At 45.3% G+C, this 22059-nt stretch overlaps 1 protein-coding gene across 2 annotated transcripts in view; it reads right to left on the bottom strand.

Moving 5' to 3' along the window:
- The window catches only part of zc3h13 (zinc finger CCCH-type containing 13), a 43760-nt gene that overhangs the window by 19650 nt on the left and 2051 nt on the right, over positions 1-22059 (bottom strand). For both annotated transcript variants that reach the window (XR_013961732.1, XM_080720710.1), the window contains exons 2-16: positions 21729-21911; positions 19148-19251; positions 17824-17938; positions 17546-17657; positions 16406-16572; positions 15730-15881; positions 14719-14934; positions 12168-12338; positions 10773-11239; positions 9666-10067; positions 8568-8666; positions 6853-7080; positions 4210-4681; positions 2881-3077; positions 1778-2026 (exon numbers count right to left, since the gene is read on the bottom strand). Coding sequence is in view for 1 of the 2 variants with exons in the window: in XM_080720710.1 (XP_080576836.1) it covers positions 1778-2026; positions 2881-3077; positions 4210-4681; positions 6853-7080; positions 8568-8666; positions 9666-10067; positions 10773-11239; positions 12168-12338; positions 14719-14934; positions 15730-15881; positions 16406-16572; positions 17546-17657; positions 17824-17938; positions 19148-19251; positions 21729-21902 (3325 nt within the window). In the remaining variant the exon portion in view is untranslated. The remainder of the gene's footprint in view (positions 1-1777; positions 2027-2880; positions 3078-4209; positions 4682-6852; positions 7081-8567; positions 8667-9665; positions 10068-10772; positions 11240-12167; positions 12339-14718; positions 14935-15729; positions 15882-16405; positions 16573-17545; positions 17658-17823; positions 17939-19147; positions 19252-21728; positions 21912-22059) is intronic.

The raw sequence follows: 22059 nt of genomic DNA, 5'->3' as shown, positions 1-22059 counted from the left end.
TTTGAAAAATAGTGAAAATTAGAATTTCGACCCGATTCTATAAGTGTCTTTTGAATCCTTCTAAGATTTTTTGAAAAACCCAATGTTTCTATGTCAGCAATCTGGCCAGCCATCGTCAAAGAAAAGGTCCTTTTCACTCAACTGGAGCTCAGTTAGTCTGTTCTTGAGAGACTACTATGTCAGTGGTTCTCAAACCTTTTCATGTGAAGGACCCCCAAAATGATATTTATTTGGCCACGGACCCCCATCTCAAAATATTTAGTTCCAGGGACCACCCAGAAGCAAAATTTGAGTTCCAAACGTTCGCTTTGAAAATACAGTATATTCAAAGATTTGCACACATTTTCACGACTTTTTCAAAAATAGCAGATCTACAAGCTCGGTGCCGCGCTGTGAGCTTGTATATCTGCTATTTTTCACTGGTTAAAGCATTCAATAATTCTAGGCCTAAATGGGTTAATCATTTAGGCCTGAAAAATACCTAAAAATATTCTCTAAATCCTAACGGGAAAAACAGATTGTTTCTATGTCAGTGGTTCTCAAGCGTTTTCATGTCAATGACCCCCTGGAATTATATGCATTTGACCATGGACCCCCATCTGAAAATATTTGGTTCCAGTGACCAAAAGAAAGAAGGATTTGAGCTACAAATGTCTGCTATAAAAATATATATATATATTCAAAGATTTGCACTCAAGATTTTTCAAAACTAGCAGATCTAGAAGCTCGGAGCACTCGGTGACGTGCTGTGAGCTTGTAGATCTGCAATTTTTTTATCACGTATCCGTGTATCTCTGAAGGTCACGCCTGACACTGTGGTTCCCCTGACACATCACAGGTGATATCACAGGTGACATCACCTATGTAAACGTCCATATATGGGTATTTCCCAGAATCGCTTTATGCCCATATATGAAGATCCAGATGGCCAAGACATGGCCCATATCTGTTTGGCTGGCTCACATAGGGATCTCCATGTATGGGCATAAAAGGGATTGTATTTTTGATGTCAAATCGGAGCAGCAGGAGCGGTTTTGCAGTCGCTAAATCGCACTGTGGTGAAGAAAAAAAGAGTTGAGCCGGAAGGCAAAGCTCTCTTTCTACCGAGCAATCTTCGTTCCTTCTCTCACCTATGGTCATGAAGTGTGGGTCATGACCGAAAGTATAAGGTTGCGGGTGCAAGCGGCCGAAATGGGTTTCCTCAGGCGGGTGGCTGGTATCTCCCTTAGAGATAGGGTGAGAAGTTCAGTCACCCTAGACTAGAGGGACTTGGAGTAGAACCGCTGCTCCTACACTTGGAAAGGATTCAGCTTAGGTGGTTCGGGTATCTAGTACGGATGCCCCCCGAGCGCCTTCCTAGGAAGGTCCTCGATGCGCGTCCCACTGGGAGGAGACCCCGTGGCAGACCAAAGACCAGATGGAGGGATTGTATCTCCAAACTGGCCTGGGAACGCCTCGGTATACTCCCTGATGGAGTGGAGGAAGTTGCTCGGGATAAGGACATCTGGAGGTCTCATTTGGAACTGTTACCCCCGCGACACGATTCCGGATAAGCGGGGGTCTCCATATATGGGTAACTGGTCCGATATACATCAGTGGCCAGATGGCCAAGAATTCGCGCGACCTAGGTCGCATGTCGCCCTGAGGCGTCTTACTCGTAGTTAAGGCATAAAATAATGGTTAAAGTGGTGACGCAGATATGCGTTCCTGATCTAAATGGGTTGAATAATCGTCTGATTAATCAAATGTAAAAATAACAGTTATCTTGCAGTCCTACCTCCTCCTCTCCGGTCTCCTCCTCCCCTGCCCTCTGCTCCTCGGTCGTCGTGGCGACCCCCGCCGCCGCCGCGCCCCTCCCTCTTGTCGCCCGGGAGCGCCACTCCTCCCCCCCGCCGCTCCTCGTCCTTCCAGCGCCCGCCCCCGGGCCTCTCGTCCAATAGGAGTGCGGCGCTGGGGGGCGGCGAGCGGAGCAGAGGCTCCGCCGGGGGGCGGACCACCTGGCTGAGCAGGCGGTGCTTGTCCCCACCTGTAAGCACGCACGCACACACACACACACACACACACACACACACACACACACACAGTGTACAGCGTTAGCATCACAAACACCAACATCCTCATCATAGTTTTATGTGCATTAGACCCTCATTTCATATGATTTTCAAGAGGTGCTCCAAAACATATCCGGGCTCTGAAATGCGGCCTACATCTGGCCTGTGGCCTACATCAGGCCTGTGGCCTACATCTTGGCACGAATGGCTCAGAGTTTGTTGTACACCCAGCGCCATGCTTCACGTGACTCTTACCATGACATTAACTCATGAATAGCACCACTCACTTCACAATGGGTGTGTTTTACTAAAACACACCCAACACACCCAGTGGTGGTAGGTTTTCAGGTTATTTGTAATACTATATTGACTCTTGAAAATAAAGCATGGCATCGGGTGTTTTGCCAACTTTAGAAGCCATGAAAGGAGTTGATGATATTTAATGATAATATTTGTTACTTTTGACAGTTGTCATCTTCATAGATGGTGGTCAGCCACAAACTCACAGTGTCGACAACTGGCCAATAAAAAAAAGATAACAGTTCTGTTCAGAATTTGTCTTCCACAAAATATTAGAAAATGCTCAATAGTGGGCTCGATAAAGGTCCGGCTCAATAAGCAGGATCGACAAGTTGCTCATTATCGATAAGAATTAATTAGCTCCATCCCTACTTTTGGGAGAGCGCCCCTGGTTTAATAGGTCTAGTAGTCTAAAGAGCAGCGCACATCCCTAAAAGACAAGCATGACTTTAACATGTGGGTGGCCGTCCCTTTAAGAGGGGGTGTGCGAAAAGGAGCATGTGTCCCTTTAATAACATAATGTCCCTACTGTCAGGTGGAGGCAGACACACTGGGTTGGGGAGGAGGGGCTGGGGGTGGAGCTTGGCCTGCCCTCGACCAATCGGGCGCTCACTTTTCTCTTCCGCGCTGTTGTAGCCGTCGCTGTCTCCCGGCGTCAGGTCGCGCGCCGCGCGCTTGGGGGACGGCCGCGGGCTGGGGCTGCTCTCCACCCGGTGCCTCTTACGACTGGGAGGAGAGGGGGATAAGGGGAGAGAGGGGTATAAGGGAAGAGAAGGGTATAAGGGAAGGGAGAAACATAAGGGACGGAGAGGAGAAGGAAAGCCCTTTAACATGAGGCAATGTTTATGGTGACTGGTGCTTAACGTCTTTATGTAAGCCAGTTTCCGTGCACATAAGTAGTGGAGACACACAAACACCACAAAAAACGTATAGGGTAAGTTCAGGAGATTTTAGATGGCTCTGTACAGAATATTACTATCAAGCTGCTAACATGCATTCCAAACATGTTATGTCACACGTCTTGAGTTGACGCCATCTCGAACTAATATTCTCTGCAGATATGCAAGAGCCAAACATATACAGTAAAGTTCTAAAATCGAAGGTCAAAATGACAAATGTCATGATAAAACAATGACCTACAGTGAATACTAAAAAAAACGACTGCAGTCCTACAACAGGCTAGCTGGATCTGTGGCCTCACACACAGCTGTAGCTCAGGACTCACATAGCGTTGCCATCCAGGACTGGGGAAGGCAGGCGAATATGGATTATTTCTGTCCCAATTTCTAAATCTGTATTGTGCATTTTTTTTAAAAGGTAAAGACATATTCCTACAAATATCTGCAGTAAACGGTGTGTTTTATTTTATTTATTTTTTTGACAGCCTGTGCAAAACTTTCAATTCAAAGACACAGGAGCGTGTTTCCACGTTAAATTCTGCATACTTTTTAAAGTCTAATGCCTCATTCACACTACAGATATATAGTTGAACGTTTTGCTTGGTAATTCAATGTAATCTCAATGGAAACCAGCTTTAAAGGCTGGGCGTGTCGGCTGTCCTTGGAATCCAGCCTTTAAGGTTTCCATTGAGATTACATTGAATTACCAAGCAAAACGTTCAACTATATATCTGTAGTGTGAATGAGGCATCAGTTATTAAAAATGCCAGTCATGTTTTAGTATATTTAGGTTGTTTGCCATATCTGCCCTGTCTAACTTCAGAACCTAAAATCCTAACAGAAATGTTCAAATAAAACCAAAAAAAGAACCACAATTAAATCGTTGATCTGAAATTATTTGTGCAACAATCAATGGTAAGGTAAAAGGTCATAGTTTTTACAGCGCTGCTGATACGTGCCTGGTCTTGCGCTCCTCGTGGGCGTCCCGCGCCGGCCTCTCGTCCCGGGGGTCGTCCCTGCGGTCGCGGCGGTCCTCGCGTCCCTTCTCCCGCTCCTCCCACTCCCGCTGCCTCTCCCTCTCGCGCTCCCTCTCGCGCTGCTCGCGCTCCCTCTCCCGCTCCTTCCTCTCGCGGTCACGCTCCTCGCGCTCCCGCTCCCTCTCGCGCTCCTCCCGTTCCCGCTCCCTCTCGCGCTCCCTGGTCTCCCTCTCGCGCTCGCGGTCCCTCTCCCTGGCCCGCTCCCTCTCCCTCTCCGCCTCCTTCTCCCTCTCGCGCTCCTTCTCCCTCTCGCGCTCCTTCTCCTTCTCCCGCTCGCGCTCCCGCTCTCTGTCGCGGTCGCCCCGTCTGTCGTCCCGTCGCTCGTCCCTCCGGTCGTCTCTCTCCGAGTCCTCCCTGCTGCCCTGGTGCCTGCTGGGAGACGACGCTCTTGGCTCTGAAAGAAAACACAAGACAAGCAAACGGTTGAGAACAACCTGACGCATATCCTTTAGAATGTTGTCTGCTGCTCTGCACACGGTACACCATTTCATTTCCGTCAGCCGAGATCATTCACCCCGTCCTGTGTGTGTGTGTGTGTGTGTGTGTGTGTGTGTGTGTGTGGTGACGTGTTGTGAGCTTGTAGATCATACATGGGCCACATGCGGCCCCCACCTTCACTTAATGCGGCCCACAGGTTAATATCGGGTACCAATATCGGAATACTGATGTACTGTATTATTGATTTCAGCTGTTACAATTCCAAACATGCAAACATGACCCGCTTTAATTACTTCAGTCTATATCAGTAGCTAATGACTAGTACTAGCCTTTTTTTAGTGTCCAATGTATGTATTATGTATTTAAGTTCATAACATTAACATAAGAACATATAAAAAAATGCATTTGAATTAAATAAAAAAATTACTTTTCGGATTACAATTCAAAAATAGCTAAACATAATTCAGGATTCCTATTAAAAAATCACACCCGTGTGAAGTGGAGCTGTGTGTGTGTGTGTGTGTGTGTGTGTGTGTGTGTGTGTGTGTGTGTGTGTGTGTATCATGTGTACCGATTTTTGTGACATTTGAAGAAAATATGTAGGAAAAGGAGGAAAAAGGGTGTTTCGGAGAAAATTCAAGATGGCGGAAAATCTATCATGGCGCAAATGGGCGTGGCCTATATGGGGAGATGCGTCATGACCCAAGGAATCCAGGGAAAAAATATTTTTAATTTTCCGACCTACGGTTCAAGAGTTACAGGCCAAAACGTAAAGTGGGGTGTTATGGCGCCACCATGCGGCCAAATGACACAATTATTTTTTATTTAATCCTTGAAATCATTATGAACCTCCTCTCCAAGTCTTGAAACTCTAGCCCCTATGGTTTGCGAGAGACAAATAATTGAATGTGAGTTTTTGCGATTCCCATTATAAGTCAATGGGGAAAATTAATTCACTAATAAATTAATATCAATTAAACCTTTCTCTTAGCAAGTTACTAGCCCACGATTCCCGAGTAAGCCGGTCGATTTGACAAATGGCGCGAGTGTGTGGTGGCAAAACTGTGGGACTAGTAGCGTGCCGAAGTTTAGGAAGTTCAGGCTACATACACACAGATACACACACACACAGACACACACACACACACACACACAGACCCACACAGCCACGTATAGGGAGCCTGTGCTTCACACAGCTCCAAAAATAGCAGATCTACAAGCCGATCTACAAGCTCAAAACACGTCTCACTGCTATGTTTGCCATTTTTGACTGTATATGCATTGTAGCCCTCTGGAGTGAGTGTGGAAATATAGTGCCCCTCTCCATCATCAAAGTTGCCCCACCCCTGTTGTAGATCGTCTATTTTCAGCACGCAACCACGTGTAAAATCAGCCATTACAACACCATTAAGGCCTGCCAAAATAAATTCTTGTCGAGAAAATCAACTGTAGTCTGAAGATTTAGTCGAACAAAGAAATTCTATGATATTTAATTAACTAAAAGCAAAACATTTCAGATGACCAATATACAGGGTTCCCACACATTTTTTTCCAATGCATTTCCAAAACTTTTCCAAAATGTTTCCAGAATATTTAACCCAATTTCCAGGTCAGGACTATATTGTCGTTGTCGGGTGGAAACCTCATATCTCCAAGTTTAAAATGTGTACGTTCCTTCGCAAAGTAAAGCCCTGCTTCATCATACAAGGCCGTCGCAGAAAAGTAGTGAAAACAGCAGATCTACAAGCACACAACGCCTCGCGGTGCGAGGCGTTGTGTGCTTGTAGATCGGCTGTTTTCACTAGTTTAAATCATTTTTAAAATGATGAATGCAAAACGAATGGTTTTGGAAATACAAGGTTTTCACCCAGCAACAACGATATAACAATAATTCAGCGCAATAACGTGTTGCTTACTCCTATGTGCAATGCCCAAAGACAGGCATAGCAAAAATAAAAGTAGCTATTTTTCCCCAGACTTTCCAGGACTTTCCCTTGATCAATTTCAAAACTTTTCCAGTACTGGAAAAAAAAAATCTAATTTCAAAATATTTCCAGGAATTTCATGACCATGGGAACCCTGAATATATACAATGTTATTCAGAATGAACAGTGCTGTGCTCCCTACCTCTGTCTCTGTCCCCCCTGCGGTCGTGTCCTCCTCTCCTGTCGTAGGAGGAGTCTCGGCCCTGCTCCCGGCGCTCGCCCTCGTAGCGGTCGCGGTCTCCGCCCCTCTCAGAGCTCCTCTCAGAGCCGCGCTCCGCGCTCCTCTCGCGCACGCCGCCGCCGCCGCCCCGAGACTCCCAGCTCTCATGGCTGCTCTCCAGCTGGGAGCCTCGCGAGGTCCTGCCGGAGCCTGGAGGAAGAGAGACAATGTTACAGTTTGTGATGGAGCCTGAAGGAAGTGAGACATCTAGATGTTACAGTTTCGGAATGAAGATAGACATGTTACAGTTTCTGATGGGAGAGAGACACTCAACTCTTTTACCGCCGAACAAACGCTTGTTTCTTTTTCCCGCAGCGCCATAGCAAGCGTTCGTTTTTTCCGCGGCTGAGCAGATGAGATGGTGGCTGCTACTGTGTGTACAGTAGCAGCAGCTCCCGTAACGCTAGTCTCAAATCTGGAGCGCACATAAACAATGGCTCACTTTTTTCCTCCATTTCTATGCCTGCATCTAGTTTCTCCATTTCTACGCTACAACTGGTGCAACCTAGGGACAAACTTCAGCCTTGTTCATTGGAACGGCTGCGCCCGTTCGACTTTCTTTTTTTCTCTCTTTTTTTTTGAGCGATCGGTGAGCGATACGCCTGTCTTTTACAAGAGAGTGCAGTTGGAAATAATGGATGGATATTTTTTTATAAAATCGCAAAGGTAAGCTACTTTGATGGCGTTATAAGACATCCTTAGATCATTATAAATGGCAGTAAAGGAGCTCATGTTAGCTTCTGCTGGAGCCTGAAGGAAGAGGGACACATATGTACAGCCTACAGCGGTGGTTTGGGTGAGACATGGGTATATTTGTAATTGTTGTTGTTGTACGGCAGAAACCTCTTATCTCCATATTTTAACTTTGTCTTTAGTTTCATAAATGAACGCCATACTTGATCATCCTACAAGCGTCACACAAAAGCATCAAACGTAGAAGACAAACTAAAACTGGAAGTTTCATGTTGTGCTTGCTGTTTGACCGTGGGTCTCCTTCAAGGGATGACTAAACTATTTAACCAGTAAGACTCCCTAATCGGGAGATAAGCGACTCCGGGGGTCCTTGGAGGTTGTAGTTTGGCAGTCAAGGAGTGTGTGTGCAAAATTTGGCATGGATGGAGGCAACGGTTGTGGAGATATGAGCAGGGCAAAAGTGTGACTGACTGACTGACTGACTGACTCACTCACTCACTGACTGACAGACAGCCCGGGGAGGTTTTGGTAGTAAATGCGACCTACGGTCGCAATAAGGTGTATTTTTTGTCAGGCAGAAAAGCAAAGGCAGAGATAAACAAGAGACATGCAAGACAAGACAGGCATGGGATTTGCTGGCATGCTCACAGGGAGCTTAGTGACAAAGCCACAATATAAAGAACAGATTATTGTTTTAGCCTGCTGCAAATTCAAGACAGTCAGTATTTTCGGGTTTTATTATCTGCATAATTGTATTGTTTTTGTGATATAATCAATAAAAACTATTGATTAAAAATTAAAGGAAAACGATAGGGTCGTCACGATTATGACATTTTACTTGACGGTTAATTGTCGCTCAAATAACTGCAATGATTAACGATTGACTTGCGATTATGTAATAATTGTGACGGGATGGGAGCAACAATCTATTTCGCGTTCCTGACCTTTCTCTGAGGTGTCGGCAGCGCGGCCCCTCCCTCGGCCACTCCTCTCTGACCGGACGTCCCCGCTCCTCCCCTCGTCCCGTCCTCCTCCTCCGTGACCTGGGGGGGGGGGGATATGGAAGAACACAATATCACCAGATCTGTCAAAGCTGTATCATGTTACACCGTCTTATCAAGATACTTTTTCATGAAGGTTTTTAAGGTTATTACAAGGTAACAAAAACTAAAAGAAAAAGGAGTAACAGACCATTTAGACCAGTGGTCCTCAAAGTGGGGTCCAGAGACTCTCTGGGTTCCTTTTGGGAGGTCTAAATGGACCCTTACAAGTATGTAACTCTGACAGTATGCAAAAGAAACCAAATGTTGGTTTCATTTGTATACTGTCAGAGTTAAGGTGAGACCTTGACATTTTAAGGTTTGAGAACTACTGACTTAGACCAAAATGCAGGTTTAAAAGAAATCTGCACTGAATCTCTGTATTAACAATTCAACAGGATTTTCATTGTATGACGATATATACGATATCTCTGAAAAGGCATATCGTGGAACATTGTATCGTCTCAATAATATGTATCACCATATCGCCCACCCCTTCTAGGCCTGCCTGTCACAATTATTACAAAATCATCTAATCGCAATGATTTGACATAACCGCATTTATTTTGCCATAGTCGTTGTAATCATTTCCCTGTTTCCCAGGTAAATAAAACATTCAGGCAGCTGGAGTTTGCTTTCAGGTTGCCCGACCGGCCAAGTGCTCATTTGAACATGGCCAGCGCGGTCTGCCTTCTGGTATAAATATAACATATTTAGTTCCAGGGACCCCCCAGAAGCAAAATTTGAGTTACAAATTATTCGCTTAAAAAAATACATATATTCAAAGATTTGCATACATTTTCACGCTTTTCAAAAATAGAAGATCTACAAGCTCGCAGCGCGGCACTCGGGTGCCACGCTGTGAGCTTGTATATCTGCTATTTTTCAATAGCTAAAGTATAAAATAATTAAGGCCCCTCCACCTTGGGCCCTAGTAGCTCAGTCCCACTTTCCCCCCCCTTGTGACACCCCTGATGGTGACATCCCCAACCCCTACAGTACCTCCTCCTCTCCCTCCGTAGTTCTTGTCGTCCTGGGACGATGGAGGCGGCAGCTCCTCCTTACGCTCTCTCTCCTTGTCCCTGTCCCGGTCCTTGTTGTCCCGGGCATCCTTGGCGTCCCGCTCCCTCTCGCGTTCCCTGTCGCGCTCCCTCTCACGGCGCTCCAGGGACTCGCGGCCGGAGCGCGACGACGACGACGTCTCCGCCCCCCTGCCGTCCCGGGGGTCCTTGAGGTCGCGGTGGTCGCGGGACGCCTCCCGCCCTCGCTCGCGGCCGTCCCCCCGTCGCTCCCCGCGCCCGCCGTCCCTGCCGCCGTCCCGGTCGTCTCGGGACGACGACGCCTGCTCTGAGTCGTAGTCGCGGTCGTCGCGCCCGCCGTCCTTCTCGCGCTTGCCGCGGCTTTCTGTTCAGCAGGGATGGGAAAAGCAGAGGTTAAAACAGGACATGGGAAAACAACCAAAACCATGCACGACTGGAGTAGCTGATGGTGAAGAGAATAGAGATTGATTGGAAAAACAATCACTTTGATTGCTTTCAAAAGGGAAAAGCAGTACATATATCGACCACCTGCGAGTACCTGAAGGCTGCCAGCCTAGAATGAGGGCTGCGAAGACACCCAACTTCTAGTTGCATACTAGGCAATCACAAAGCCCGTTCGGCAACAAACTACTTATGTTACAGGTACATATTTTGTGTAATTTGTGTAAAAGTGTTTTAGATTTTTTTTTTTACAAAATCAATAGCCAAAAACTATGCATAGCTAAATATTTTCCACAACTTTCCAGTACTGGAAAAAAAAAATCTAAAATATTTCCAGGAAATGTCATGTGAACAGAAGAGCTGCAAGCAAACACTGGGACAAGGATACAAGTCGTACCCTCATCTTTTTTTCAGCTTTCTAATTAATCGTTGCATGCAAAAAATAGTGTTTATTGTCGTGATTCCTCACCAGCCGGGGTGGCTTTGTCAGAGGCTTAAAAGACGTTTAAATAAATACTTTATGAAATGTCTATGGATGAAATGCATGGAGGAAAACGCTTCCGACACCGGAGTGAGGGCGGGCGGGGCTTAAACTGCGACGCTCTATAAAAAAAAAAGAAACATTTACCGTCCCGTCTGTCGTGCCTGCGCTCCTGAGCGGGTGGGGGGCTACGGTCCCTCTCTCCGCGGCCGCGGCTCCTCTCGCGGCCCTGCGAGGAGTGGCGGCGGCCGGCCGGGGGGCTGGCCGCCCTGTCGGAGCGGCGGTGGGGCGACGCCGCCTCGCCGCGGGACGAGGAGGAGGGGAGGAGGGGCGAGCGGGAGCGCCTGGAGGAGGAGCCTCCTCCGCCTCCTCCGGGGGGAGGGGATGAGCCCGCCGCCGAGGTGGGGGCGTCGCCCCCGCCGCCGCTGCGGTGGTGGTGGTGGTGGTGGTGATGGTGGTGGGTGTAGCTCGGGGACAGAGAGGAGCGGCCGCGGCCTCCTCGCCGCGGCGACGGAGAGGAGTGTCTCTGGGCGGAGGAGCCCGAGTGGGAGGAGGGAGAGTGGTGGCGGGACGGGGAGGTGGGGGTCCGCTGGCGGTGGGGGGGGCTGGGAGACCTGCGGGGCAGAAGGAGGCGTTACGTCAGAGAAACAATACCTTAACTTTGTTTTTACCTGTGCAGCACTTTGGTCAGCTAAGGTTGTGTACACCTGTGGTTCTCAACCTTTTCAGGCCGTGACCTCCAAAATAATCATATTTGGACCGGGGACCCCCCACCCTGCACAAGCACTTGGAATTGTAGGAGTTGGTATTACATTTTAGTTTGACACAATCTATTCCATTGTGAAAATAGCTGATCTACATGCTCACAACGCCTCGTAGATTGGTTATTTTCACAGTTTGTGCCTCTAATATTTGACAATTTAACCAATGTTTGACCAGAGGTAGGCCTACTAAAAATGTCGTTAAAGTCCTTAAATTGTCACTTTAGAAATGTGCAGATAGCCTGTATACTCTTGTACTGTATGTTGTTCTGTTGAGTGAGAAAATAATGTTAACATAGCTAAACATCTGGGGACCCCCCAAAATAATTTGGGGACCCCCCTGGGGGTGCTGACCCACAGGTAGAGAACCACTGGTGTACATCACAACAGAGTAGTGATGTGACCGAACATTCGCCCATCGAATATTTCCAGCCGAAAAGTGCTAAAAATAGTTTTTAACGCCGAATAGTGTGAAGAATAGAGGTCTAGTATAATCACCATTATGAAACCATAATGGTGATTATTATTTAAGTTAAGAGTTTGTCATAATCATGTCTTTTGCCATAATCAGTAGCTTTACAACAAGGTACAGCAATGATAGCAATGGTACAAATTGGTAATAACAAATAAATTATACACAGTACATATATATAATATATATATTAATCATATTCAGATATGTTGGCCAAGAATTTTCCTGTCGGTACATCCCTACATCCGAGTCGACTAGAACTATGGTGAAAAAATGCCCGTCGACTAGTGGAGGACTAGTGGAGCTGACCTGCGAGGAGGGGAGGGCAGAGCGGGGGTCTTGGAGGAGGCTTTAGGAGAGGAGGGGGATTTCTTCCTGGCCGGGGGAGGAGACGGCTCTCTGCCCGGAGACGACACACTGCCTGAACGCTCCTCTGACATCACCGACCGCTTGGCCTTGTGGGAGCTGTGGGAGCGGTCCCTGAATGAACACACACACACACACACACACACACACACGCACGCACACACAGAACGAGAGAGCGGGAGAAAACATCCGTTTAAGACAAGAAATGGTTCCCAAAGTTTTCAGGCCGCGAGCCCCGCTAAAGATCATCATATTTGAACCCCCCCAACCGGACAAGCACTTGGAACTGTAGGCATTACATTTGTTTGACTCGGATCTACAGAAACGGCTTCTAAGTGTTCTGCTTACAAAAACTTCAAATATTTATTCAAAAATTACAAAAAGATTATGTTGCTATATACTGTGCATAGCAGCAAGAACCCCAAAAGAGTTGACGTGAATCCCGTTCTAAATGGGTCGATACAGATTAATTGTCTGATCCGATACCAGAGTGGTTCTCAAAGTGTGGTCTAGGCACCATCTGGGTTCCTTGAGGGGGTTCCACATGGACCCTTACAGGCCTGTAACTCTGAGAGTGTCCAAATGGAACCAAATGGACCCTTACAGGTCTGTAACTCTGAGAGTGTACAAATGGAACCAAATGGACCCTTACAGGTCTGTAACTCTGAGAGTGTACAAATGGAACCAAATGGACCCTTACAGATCAGTAACTCTGAGAGTGTACAAATGGAACCAAATGGACCCTTACAGATCAGTAACTCTGAGAGTGTACAAATGGAACCAAATGGACCCTTACAGATCAGTAACTCTGAGTGTACAAATGGAACCAAATTAGTCCCCCCAGGAATCCGCGATTCCGCGATCGCAGAATTTTTCGCGGAATTCGCGACCACCCGCGGATTTCTCGGCCGTTCGCGGACTTTTCTGACGTCCGCGGAATAGCGGTCGCGAGTGGCAGCAGAGCGGCGGGAGTAGTCATTATAAAACAATGTGTACATGGTCTGGCAAGTGGCCACTTCATACAGAGCCTCGGGAATAGCTTAGCTTCCCTCCTGCTAGTTGCACTGACGCTGTATTGGTCCGGTCCCACATTCGTTCCTGACAGAAACTGTGTCCTGAACTATAGTTCCTCTCTGCCTCTATAATGGTACTGGCAATAACAATGCTAATGCAGAAGAGAATAAATAAATATTACACCCATACTAGGTAGTAGGCAGGCTATCCTCTAAAATGTGGTTACTATGGGCATTGGTTAATTTGCATGACAATATAGTCTTTGCAACAGAAAGTAATTATTAAAAACAATAACAATTAAAAAAAGAATAGATTTAATATTAGATTTTTATTCTCAAAAATGATTATTTGATTATTCTAACCACTAATTACAATTAATTGTAGCTATTTCATGAAGGGTTTTACTTGATTATTAGAACTATATCATTTTTAGCTTGATAACTGGTCATTTTAGGTTGTTTATTAATGTCCGCGGAATCAAGAATTGTTCACCACAGAATTCCGCAGAATCAGGATTGTCCTCCGCGGAATCAGGAATTTTTCTCCGCGGATTCCTGGGGGGACTACCAAATGGACCCTTACAGATCAGTAACTCTGAGACTGAGAGTGTACAAATGGAACCAAATGGACCCTTACAGGTCTGTAACTCTGAGTGTACAAATGGAACCAAATGGACCCTTACAGCTCTGTAACTCTGAGTGTACAAATGGAACCAAATGGACCCTTACAGGTCTGTAACTCTGAGAGTGTACAAATGGAACCAAATGGACCCTTACAGGTCTGTAACTCTGAGTGTACAAATGGAACCAAATGGACCCTTACAGGTCTGTAACTCTGAGTGTACAAATGGAACCAAATGGACCCTTACAGATCAGTAACTCTGAGACTGAGAGTGTACAAATGGAACCAAATGGACCCTTACAGGTCTGTAACTCTGAGAGTATACAAATGGAACCAAATGGACCCTTACAGGTCTGTAACTCTGAGAGTGTACAAATGGAATCAAATGGACCCTTACAGGTCTGTAACTCTGAGAGTGTACAAATGGAATCAAATGGACCCTTACAGGTCTGTAACTCTGAGAGTGTACAAATGGAACCAAATGGACCCTTACAGGTCTGTAACTCTGAGAGTGTACAAATGGAACCAAATGGACCCTTACAGGTCTGTAACTCTGAGAGTGTACAAATGGAACCAAATGGACCCTTACAGTTCCTTTTGATCTAGGAATAAATACAAATTCCATTCATAGTTGTTAAATCAGCTACAAGTTAGTTAGTAAAATAATAATAATACAGTCGTCCAACATCAACTGAAGCATTCAAAATATGACATATCATGTGATAACTTAATTACATGGTATCGGAACAGCATAGACTGGCATACTGGCTGATACCGATACCAGTATCTAGGCAGAATTGCCAGATCTTCTCATACTGGTCTGGGTATGTGAACATTGAACAACTCTAACCATCTGTACCTGCGTTTCTCCTTCTTTTCTTTGTGTTTCTCAGCGTCTCTCCCGCGGTCCTTGCCCTCCTTGGGGGTCTTCTCGTCCGACTTGTCCTTGTTCTTGTGCTTGCCCTTGTGCTTCTTCCCCGTGACCGGGGGGTCCGCGGGGGGCCCCGGGGGCCCGGGCGGCAGCGGGCTGGGGGTGCGCGGACCCTTCTTCTTGCCGTGGCTCCCTTTGGAGGACCTGGAGAAGAGAAGTAGTCATTTATTTAGAATTTACAATTTAGGCATTTGGCAGATGCTCTTAATCCAAATCAAATCATCAAATGCATAGAAATAGTCGTTTAAGAAAAACTGTAGGTAGACCACAAACCTATTTAGTAAAAGAAATGTCATAAAAACAAAAAACAAAAGATGTAAAAAATGCTATCTAAATTAAATGTATGGTCATTTAGGGTAGGCAAGTGCTACAGTAAGTGCTATGGGCCGAGGTGGATTCTGAAGAGGTGAGTCTTCAGACCACGGTGGAAGCTAGGGAGTGAGTCTGTTGTTCTATCTGCAACAGTTTGGGGGCCAGGAGGGCAAAGAGTCTAGGACGAGTGGATCGTTGTCCTGGGCTGTTAACTACAGGCTGAAAGCGGTCAAATGAACTGGAACACAGATTAGATAAAGCAATTTGATTTAGTTCAGTCTTTTGAATGAAATGTGATTTAGTTTTGGTAATAATTTAATCATCTGAAAAGATTTCAGTCGACTACATCTACAGTTGATTTTACACTCAGTTGCAAGCTAAAAATGGCAGATCTACATTACAAGCAGTGTGACACGTTGTGAGCTTCTAGATCTGCTGTATATATTTTTTAGTGGATCTCTTCTCCACAAGTCTCTCTCTAACATTTTAGTCTAGTTTTTATTTGTTGATGCAATTGTCCGTCTTATTTAGCCATTCGTCATCATAGCTTTGATTTTATTTAGCTTTCATCAGTGGAAAAAGGTTAGTCGAGGAACATTTGGATGGAATGAACACTGCTATGCTAACCTGGCAGAGTCTGAAACTGGGGAGGACACAGATATCTTCTTCTCCTTCTTGCCAGATCCTGGGGTTTTGTTTCCACTCTTGTTGTGTTTGGGGGAACCGTTGGACTTCCTGGATGAAGGGGAGTCCTTGGAGCTGGAGCGCTCAGGAGACGCCTGGGAGCGGAGATGAGAAGGACAAGGCAGCTTTATTTGTACAGCACATTTCAACTGAACAACAAGACAATTCAATGTGCTTTAAGACCAGTCCACATCATTGCAACTCCTTGCAGCTGTCATTGGGGATAACGGTTGCAAGGAGTTGCGACTAGCCTCATTTGATTGGACTTGCCTTTAGTTTACTCAGATCATCAAGCAAAGGAAACACAATTATACGACAGAAATAACAGATACAGTTACAGGGCAGAAGAAAAAGAAAAGTAACTCAATCAAAGGCAGCGGCAAACAGAGAGGTATTTAGTTAGTGTGTTAAAAGAAATTGGCAGAGTTGGCAGCAGACCTGCAGTTTTCTGGGGGTTTGTTCCAGATTATGTGGTGCAAAATGTTTTTTTTTCTTTTAGGGACAGAAAGCAGGCCTTTTACCAGTTCACCCCAGAGATCTGGACAGTTCATGATATCAATCTAGTTGGTGTTTTTACCTTGGACGTGCTACCGGTAGGTCAGTAGGTCAGAAGGTTTACCTTGGAGGTGCTGCCGGTGCGTGCCTTGGCGGGCGGCTCCTCCTTCTTGATGATGATCTCCTCTCTCTTCTCCAGGTTCTCCTGCTCCAGCTTCATCAGCTCACGCTGGATCTTCTGCCGTTTCATCTCCAGGGACAACTCGTAGTCGTAGTCACCGATGTCCGAGTCTTAAAATAAATACACAGTCGCTCAGAGACACTCGGGCAACGGACATGACACGTGAAACATTGTTTTCTCACTCAACAGTAAACAACAAACCAACATACAGTATAAGTGTATAGAGCAGGGGTTCCCAAACGTTTTTGTCTCAGGGCACCCCATGATTTTCTTTTTAATCCGAGGTACTACCCTACATTATAATTTTCACTCCCAGCACCTTATATTATAGCATATCGTCGTTGTCGGGTGGAAACCTTGTATGTCCAAAACCGTTCGTTTTGTATTTATCATCTATAAAATGTACTAAACTAGTGAAAACAGCAGATCAACAAGCACACAACGCCTTGCATCTCGATGCGTTGTGTGCTTGTAGATCGGCTGTTTCCACTAGTTTTGTGCAACAGTCTTGTATGATGAAGCAGGGCTTTGCTTTACCAAAAGAAACTTGGAGATACAAGGTTTCTGCCCGACAGTGACGATATTTTAGTGATTATGTTGCGAGGAGATCACGTTGAGATCATAGCCATTTTGGTTGGAACTGACTGAAAATAACTTTGTACTTCAAGTTTAAAATTATACTAAATCATATTTTTTCAAGTGTCAAATAAATTCCAAATATGATCACATTATCTCGCGGCACCCATGGACTGCTGTCACGGCACCCCAGGGTGCCCCGTCACCCACTTTGAAAACCCCTGGTATAGAGGATATCTGCACATTTCTAAAGTGACAATTTAACGACTTTTAAATACAAAAATCAACATTGGCCATATTGTCAAATATTAGAGGCAGAAATTGTGAAAATAGCCCATGGGAACTGGACTTGTCACTTTTTCTAAGCAAAACGCTGCATTCAGGGGAGGGGGGGGGGGGTCTCGGCTTCAGTAATCACTATAATGGGGTACTGAGAACCACTGACGTTGAGAATCAGACCTGACAGTGTGATAAAAGAGAGGGAGACAGGACAGGAAGTGGTCAAACCTTCTCGGTTTCCTTCCCACTCAGCGGCCTCTTCCTCGCTGGCGGGCGTGCGTTCCTTCGTTATCTTTATGTCCTCCTTCTCTCTGTGGCGGCCTCTGGACGAATCTCTCTTCTGTCACACACACACACACACACACATACACTTAATACCTGATTGTTGAGCCCCCTAACCCCCTAACTGCACCAACTGGACGTGGACGATACTGAAGGTCAATACAACGTCTCAACTTGCAGTAGATATTCTTCAGAATTCAAAAGAAATGTGACACTAAACTCACTCTGACTGTAGGTGATGTGGGCTCTTCTAGTTCTCTCTTCAGATTCTCTGGGTCAACATCCTGTCGCTTGTTCTTCATCCTCTCCCGCAGATCACCAGTGGGTCTCTCTGCTGACCTGCTCCGTGCACGCGCACACACACACACACACACACACACACAGAGTTAGACAGTAATAAAACATGGACCAAGAATATTTACAATCTACAATTTAAGCATTCAGCAGACACTCTTAATCCAGAGCGATTTAAAGCAAGCATGGACAGCACAAGGCAATATATCAAGGGCATAGAAGTAATCATCTAAAAATGTAGGTAAACCAAGAACCTATTAGATCAAATCAAAACATCAATAATCCATACATCGAAGCTATACACAGGGTTCCCACACATTTTTACCAATTAATTTCCAAAACTTTTCCAAAACTTTTCCAGAATATTTAACCCAATTTCCAGGACTATATGATATGATATAGTACTTTATTGTCAGTTCACACTGAAATTTGTCTTACGACACAGCAGTCATGTATTCAAAACATATATACAAACATTTGTAACACATCAAGGCAAACGTGACACGCTGAGTCGCGGTGCAGCCCCTGTACCAGCGCACCAAAATCTATATCTATAACAATAACAATAATTCAGCTCAATAACAAGTCGTTTACTCCTATGCGCAGTGCCCAAAGACAGGTAGTGTATGCCAGTGGTTCTCAACCTTTTCAGGCCGTGACCCCCGAAATAATCATGTTTTAACTGGGGACCCGGCACCCTGACGAGCACTAAGAGTTAAGGAATTTTGTATAACACTGTTCTATTGTGAAAATATTTTCACAATTTCTGCCTCTAATATTTGACAATTTGGCCCATGTTTAATTTGTCATTTCAGAGGTGTTAACAAAATCAATAACCAAAGACAATGCATAGCTATTTTTTCCAGGATCTTACGGGACCCTTGATCAATTCCAAAACTTTTCCAGTACTGGAAAAATATGTTTCTAATTTCAAAATATTTCCAGGAATGTCATGACCATGGGAACCCTGTATACACAATATAGCTTGGATGTACGATAGGATGCCAAGTGGAAAATGGCCTAGCATCAGTCTATATAAAAATGCTATCTAAATAATTTTTGCCTTTGCATAAGCCTGTATGGTCATCGAGGGTAGCAACTGTTACACTAAGTGCAATGGGCCAAGGTGGAGTCTGAAGAAGTGAGTCGTCAGACCCCAGTGGAAGCTAGGGAGTTGAGTCTGCAGTTCTAATTACAATGGCGAGTTCAATTTAAACGCTAAAAGTGAAAGCCAAGTTGGAAAGAGCATCTTACCTGCTAAAACTAAATCCCTTGCCCCGTGGCTGAGTTCCATGTGTGTAGCGACAAGTGTTGCCGTAACTGCAAATACCGGTTTTCAGCCAATTTCTACAATGACTCTGGAAGTGACACAAAGACAAGACATTCATTACAATCCAGGCATTTAGCAGACGCTCTCTTATGCACAGCGACTCACACGTGAAGTGAGAAACCAGAGTATTAAACACGAATGAAGTCTAGACAACAAACTACAAAGTAAATCACACATCGCCTCTTATCTGTCGGGTGAAAACCTCATGTCCCAAACGGTTACTTTTCAGGATTAAATTCAAAGGCATAAAAGTAGCAGATCTACAAGCTCATTGTGGATCTACTGAATTAGCTTTTTTGTGACACTGTAGTTTGATCAAGTAAGGCGTTTATTTACAAAACAGATATGTAGAGTTGCAGAGAGAACAATGTATGTAGAGCCTCAAGAGCAACTAGGATAGCAGTGTAAACATTGAATCTAGCCTCTGTCTATAAACAGCATGCTATCTAAATAATATTCTTAAAATAATCATAATTTTTGTCAATCTAAAACAATTCTAAATGACAAAACAGAAAATAAACATGTGTGAACAAGTAGCCGAACAAAATATCTCTGCACAGTAAACTAGGATCTAACAACACTGTTACTATTACTGATTTTAGAACATGGCATTGCATCAGTTAAAATAACTTAAACTTTGCACCAAAACCACACATACAGGATACTTAGGATTAAGCCCATAACATGATAACAGCTCAGAACATTCTGAATAACACAGTGACTCCTCTTCACAATCACATTGTTGTGGGAGAAGGAATTCCCTGAATCACTCTCAACTACAAGCAAACACATCATGATGTTCTCAAAACTAGATGTAACACAAAGTGTGAGGAACTCGAATAGCAGAGAAGCCAACCATACCATCAGGATAGATGGGTTGTGGTGCCTGGCACAGAGCGCTAGGCCAGAGGGACTGCTAGCAGAGGGGCCACGGGCCACACCTGATGCCAATTATCCAATTAGCGCTTGTCCAGCCCTCCACTGGACTAGGAGGATGTTTTTACATACTAGTCCTTTTTTAAACAAACCAAAAAACTGGTGCTCCCAAGTAGAAATGAGTCTGAATGCTGTGTCAGTTCATTTGACAAGAGGACTCGCTCTCTGTTTAACTTGAGCTGTGATACTGAGCCTCAATCCAATTTCCTTCCACACCAGTTTTGTCCAGCGTCCCAGTCATGTGATCTGTCTACTCTACGGCAAGCCTAGGGGGCCAAAAATACAATGGCAAAGGGGCGAAGCAAACCCGGAGCGATTTGTGTTTACAATACACAGATTAAGTGATTTTTTAAAATGTTTTCCTGCTTATAGAGAAGAGAAAATAATAGAATAAATGGCAACGGCAGTAGGGGGCCCTAAGCCCCTTTCAGGTCCCCGTTTACCTTTTTTGCGTATTTGGGAAGGCAGTATCCAGCTTTGAAAGTCAATCCACTCTCGGCGGTACGCACGGGTACCACTGTCTGGTCGGGGACAAATATAACGTCTCCAACTTTCAAGGGACCCTGAGAAACCACCTTCCCAAATACAAAAAAGGGTCGCGAAAGGGGCTATAGCGGGCACGTAAGCCAGGCACACAATCACGCAGGTGGTGTGATTAGTCACCCCACGTCAATCACAAGCACCTGTCAATTGTGTGCCCCGTCCAACAGTCATTCAGGGCCCCTCGCCCGGTCGCAAAGTCGTCCGTATTGGCTCGTGGATGAGTGGAGATATTTTACAAAGTACACGTTTTCAGCCATAACTTTCAAATGGATATGACTCTATAGGACAATGTCTTTCTCCCAAGCTGAGGAATATATTATTGGGTGAGTACGCAAGTAACGCGCAACACTTTAGTGCCACGCAGATTAGCTGCTAACCGCCGCGGATAGGGACCGTTCTATGGCTGTGATCTGAAAGATCACAGACATTCTAGGGCTACAAGGCACCCTGCTTTGAATGACACTGGATAAGTTGTACGTACGTCAACAGCATTACTCCCAGTGCGAGTCTCTCTTTATTAACAGTTTTACTGCCAGATGTTATTTATTTATTGGGTCTTGTGCCAGCAAAAGCAGCTTACCTTTGCGAGGTTATAGGCAAAGATCTATTCGTTTTTTTTAATTTTTATTTTTCCTCATTACATAGTGCACTTAGGTCATACTAGCAGTAGAGGGCAGCCTCATGCAAGAATTAATGTGAAATGGCCGCGGTCGGCTTCCATCCGTCCAGACCACTAAATCGCTACAGAGCAATAGACCCAGAGAAAATAACAAGAAGTGTTTTGTTACTCCATTGATGCCAACGTCCAGTGGGTTTTTGAGAGCACTTTTACGGGAGATGTGTTAACGGTACACCCCCGCGGGACCCCTCATCAGTTTACAGACATCAAAACAAGGTACAAAAGAACGAGCCAAAGAACGTACAATTGGCATCGCGCCGCTGTGAAAAATGGGGCGAACGGGAACGTCCAAAGCGGTAAAAGAGTTAATGAACATGAATAATGATGAATACGTCAGTTGTACGTACGTCAACAGCATTACTCCCAGTGCTGGGGCCAAGTCTCTCGAACACGCTGGGCCTACGGGAGGGTGCTGCTGCTGCAGGGTTGGTGGTGCTGCTGCTGGGGGCGGCGGTGCTGCTGCTGCTGTCCGATATGGTCTTCGAATTCTCCACTGTTACCTTCCGCCTTATCTTGGACATTCTGCAGGACTGGAGCCACACCAGAGGAAAGGGTTAGTTTAACACATTCTGCAGGACTGGAACCACACCAAAGGCAACAGTTAGTTTAAACCCATTTAGGCCTAGAAATTAGAATTATTGAATGCTTTAACCAGTGAAAAATAGCAGATATACAAGC

Source organism: Nannobrachium achirus (genome assembly GCF_963921795.1).
Source record: "Nannobrachium achirus genome assembly, chromosome: 24".
Classification (NCBI taxonomy): domain Eukaryota; kingdom Metazoa; phylum Chordata; class Actinopteri; order Myctophiformes; family Myctophidae; genus Nannobrachium; species Nannobrachium achirus.
The sequence above is the reverse complement of the archived record's forward strand: the minus strand, read 5'-3'. Positions and strand labels throughout refer to the sequence as shown.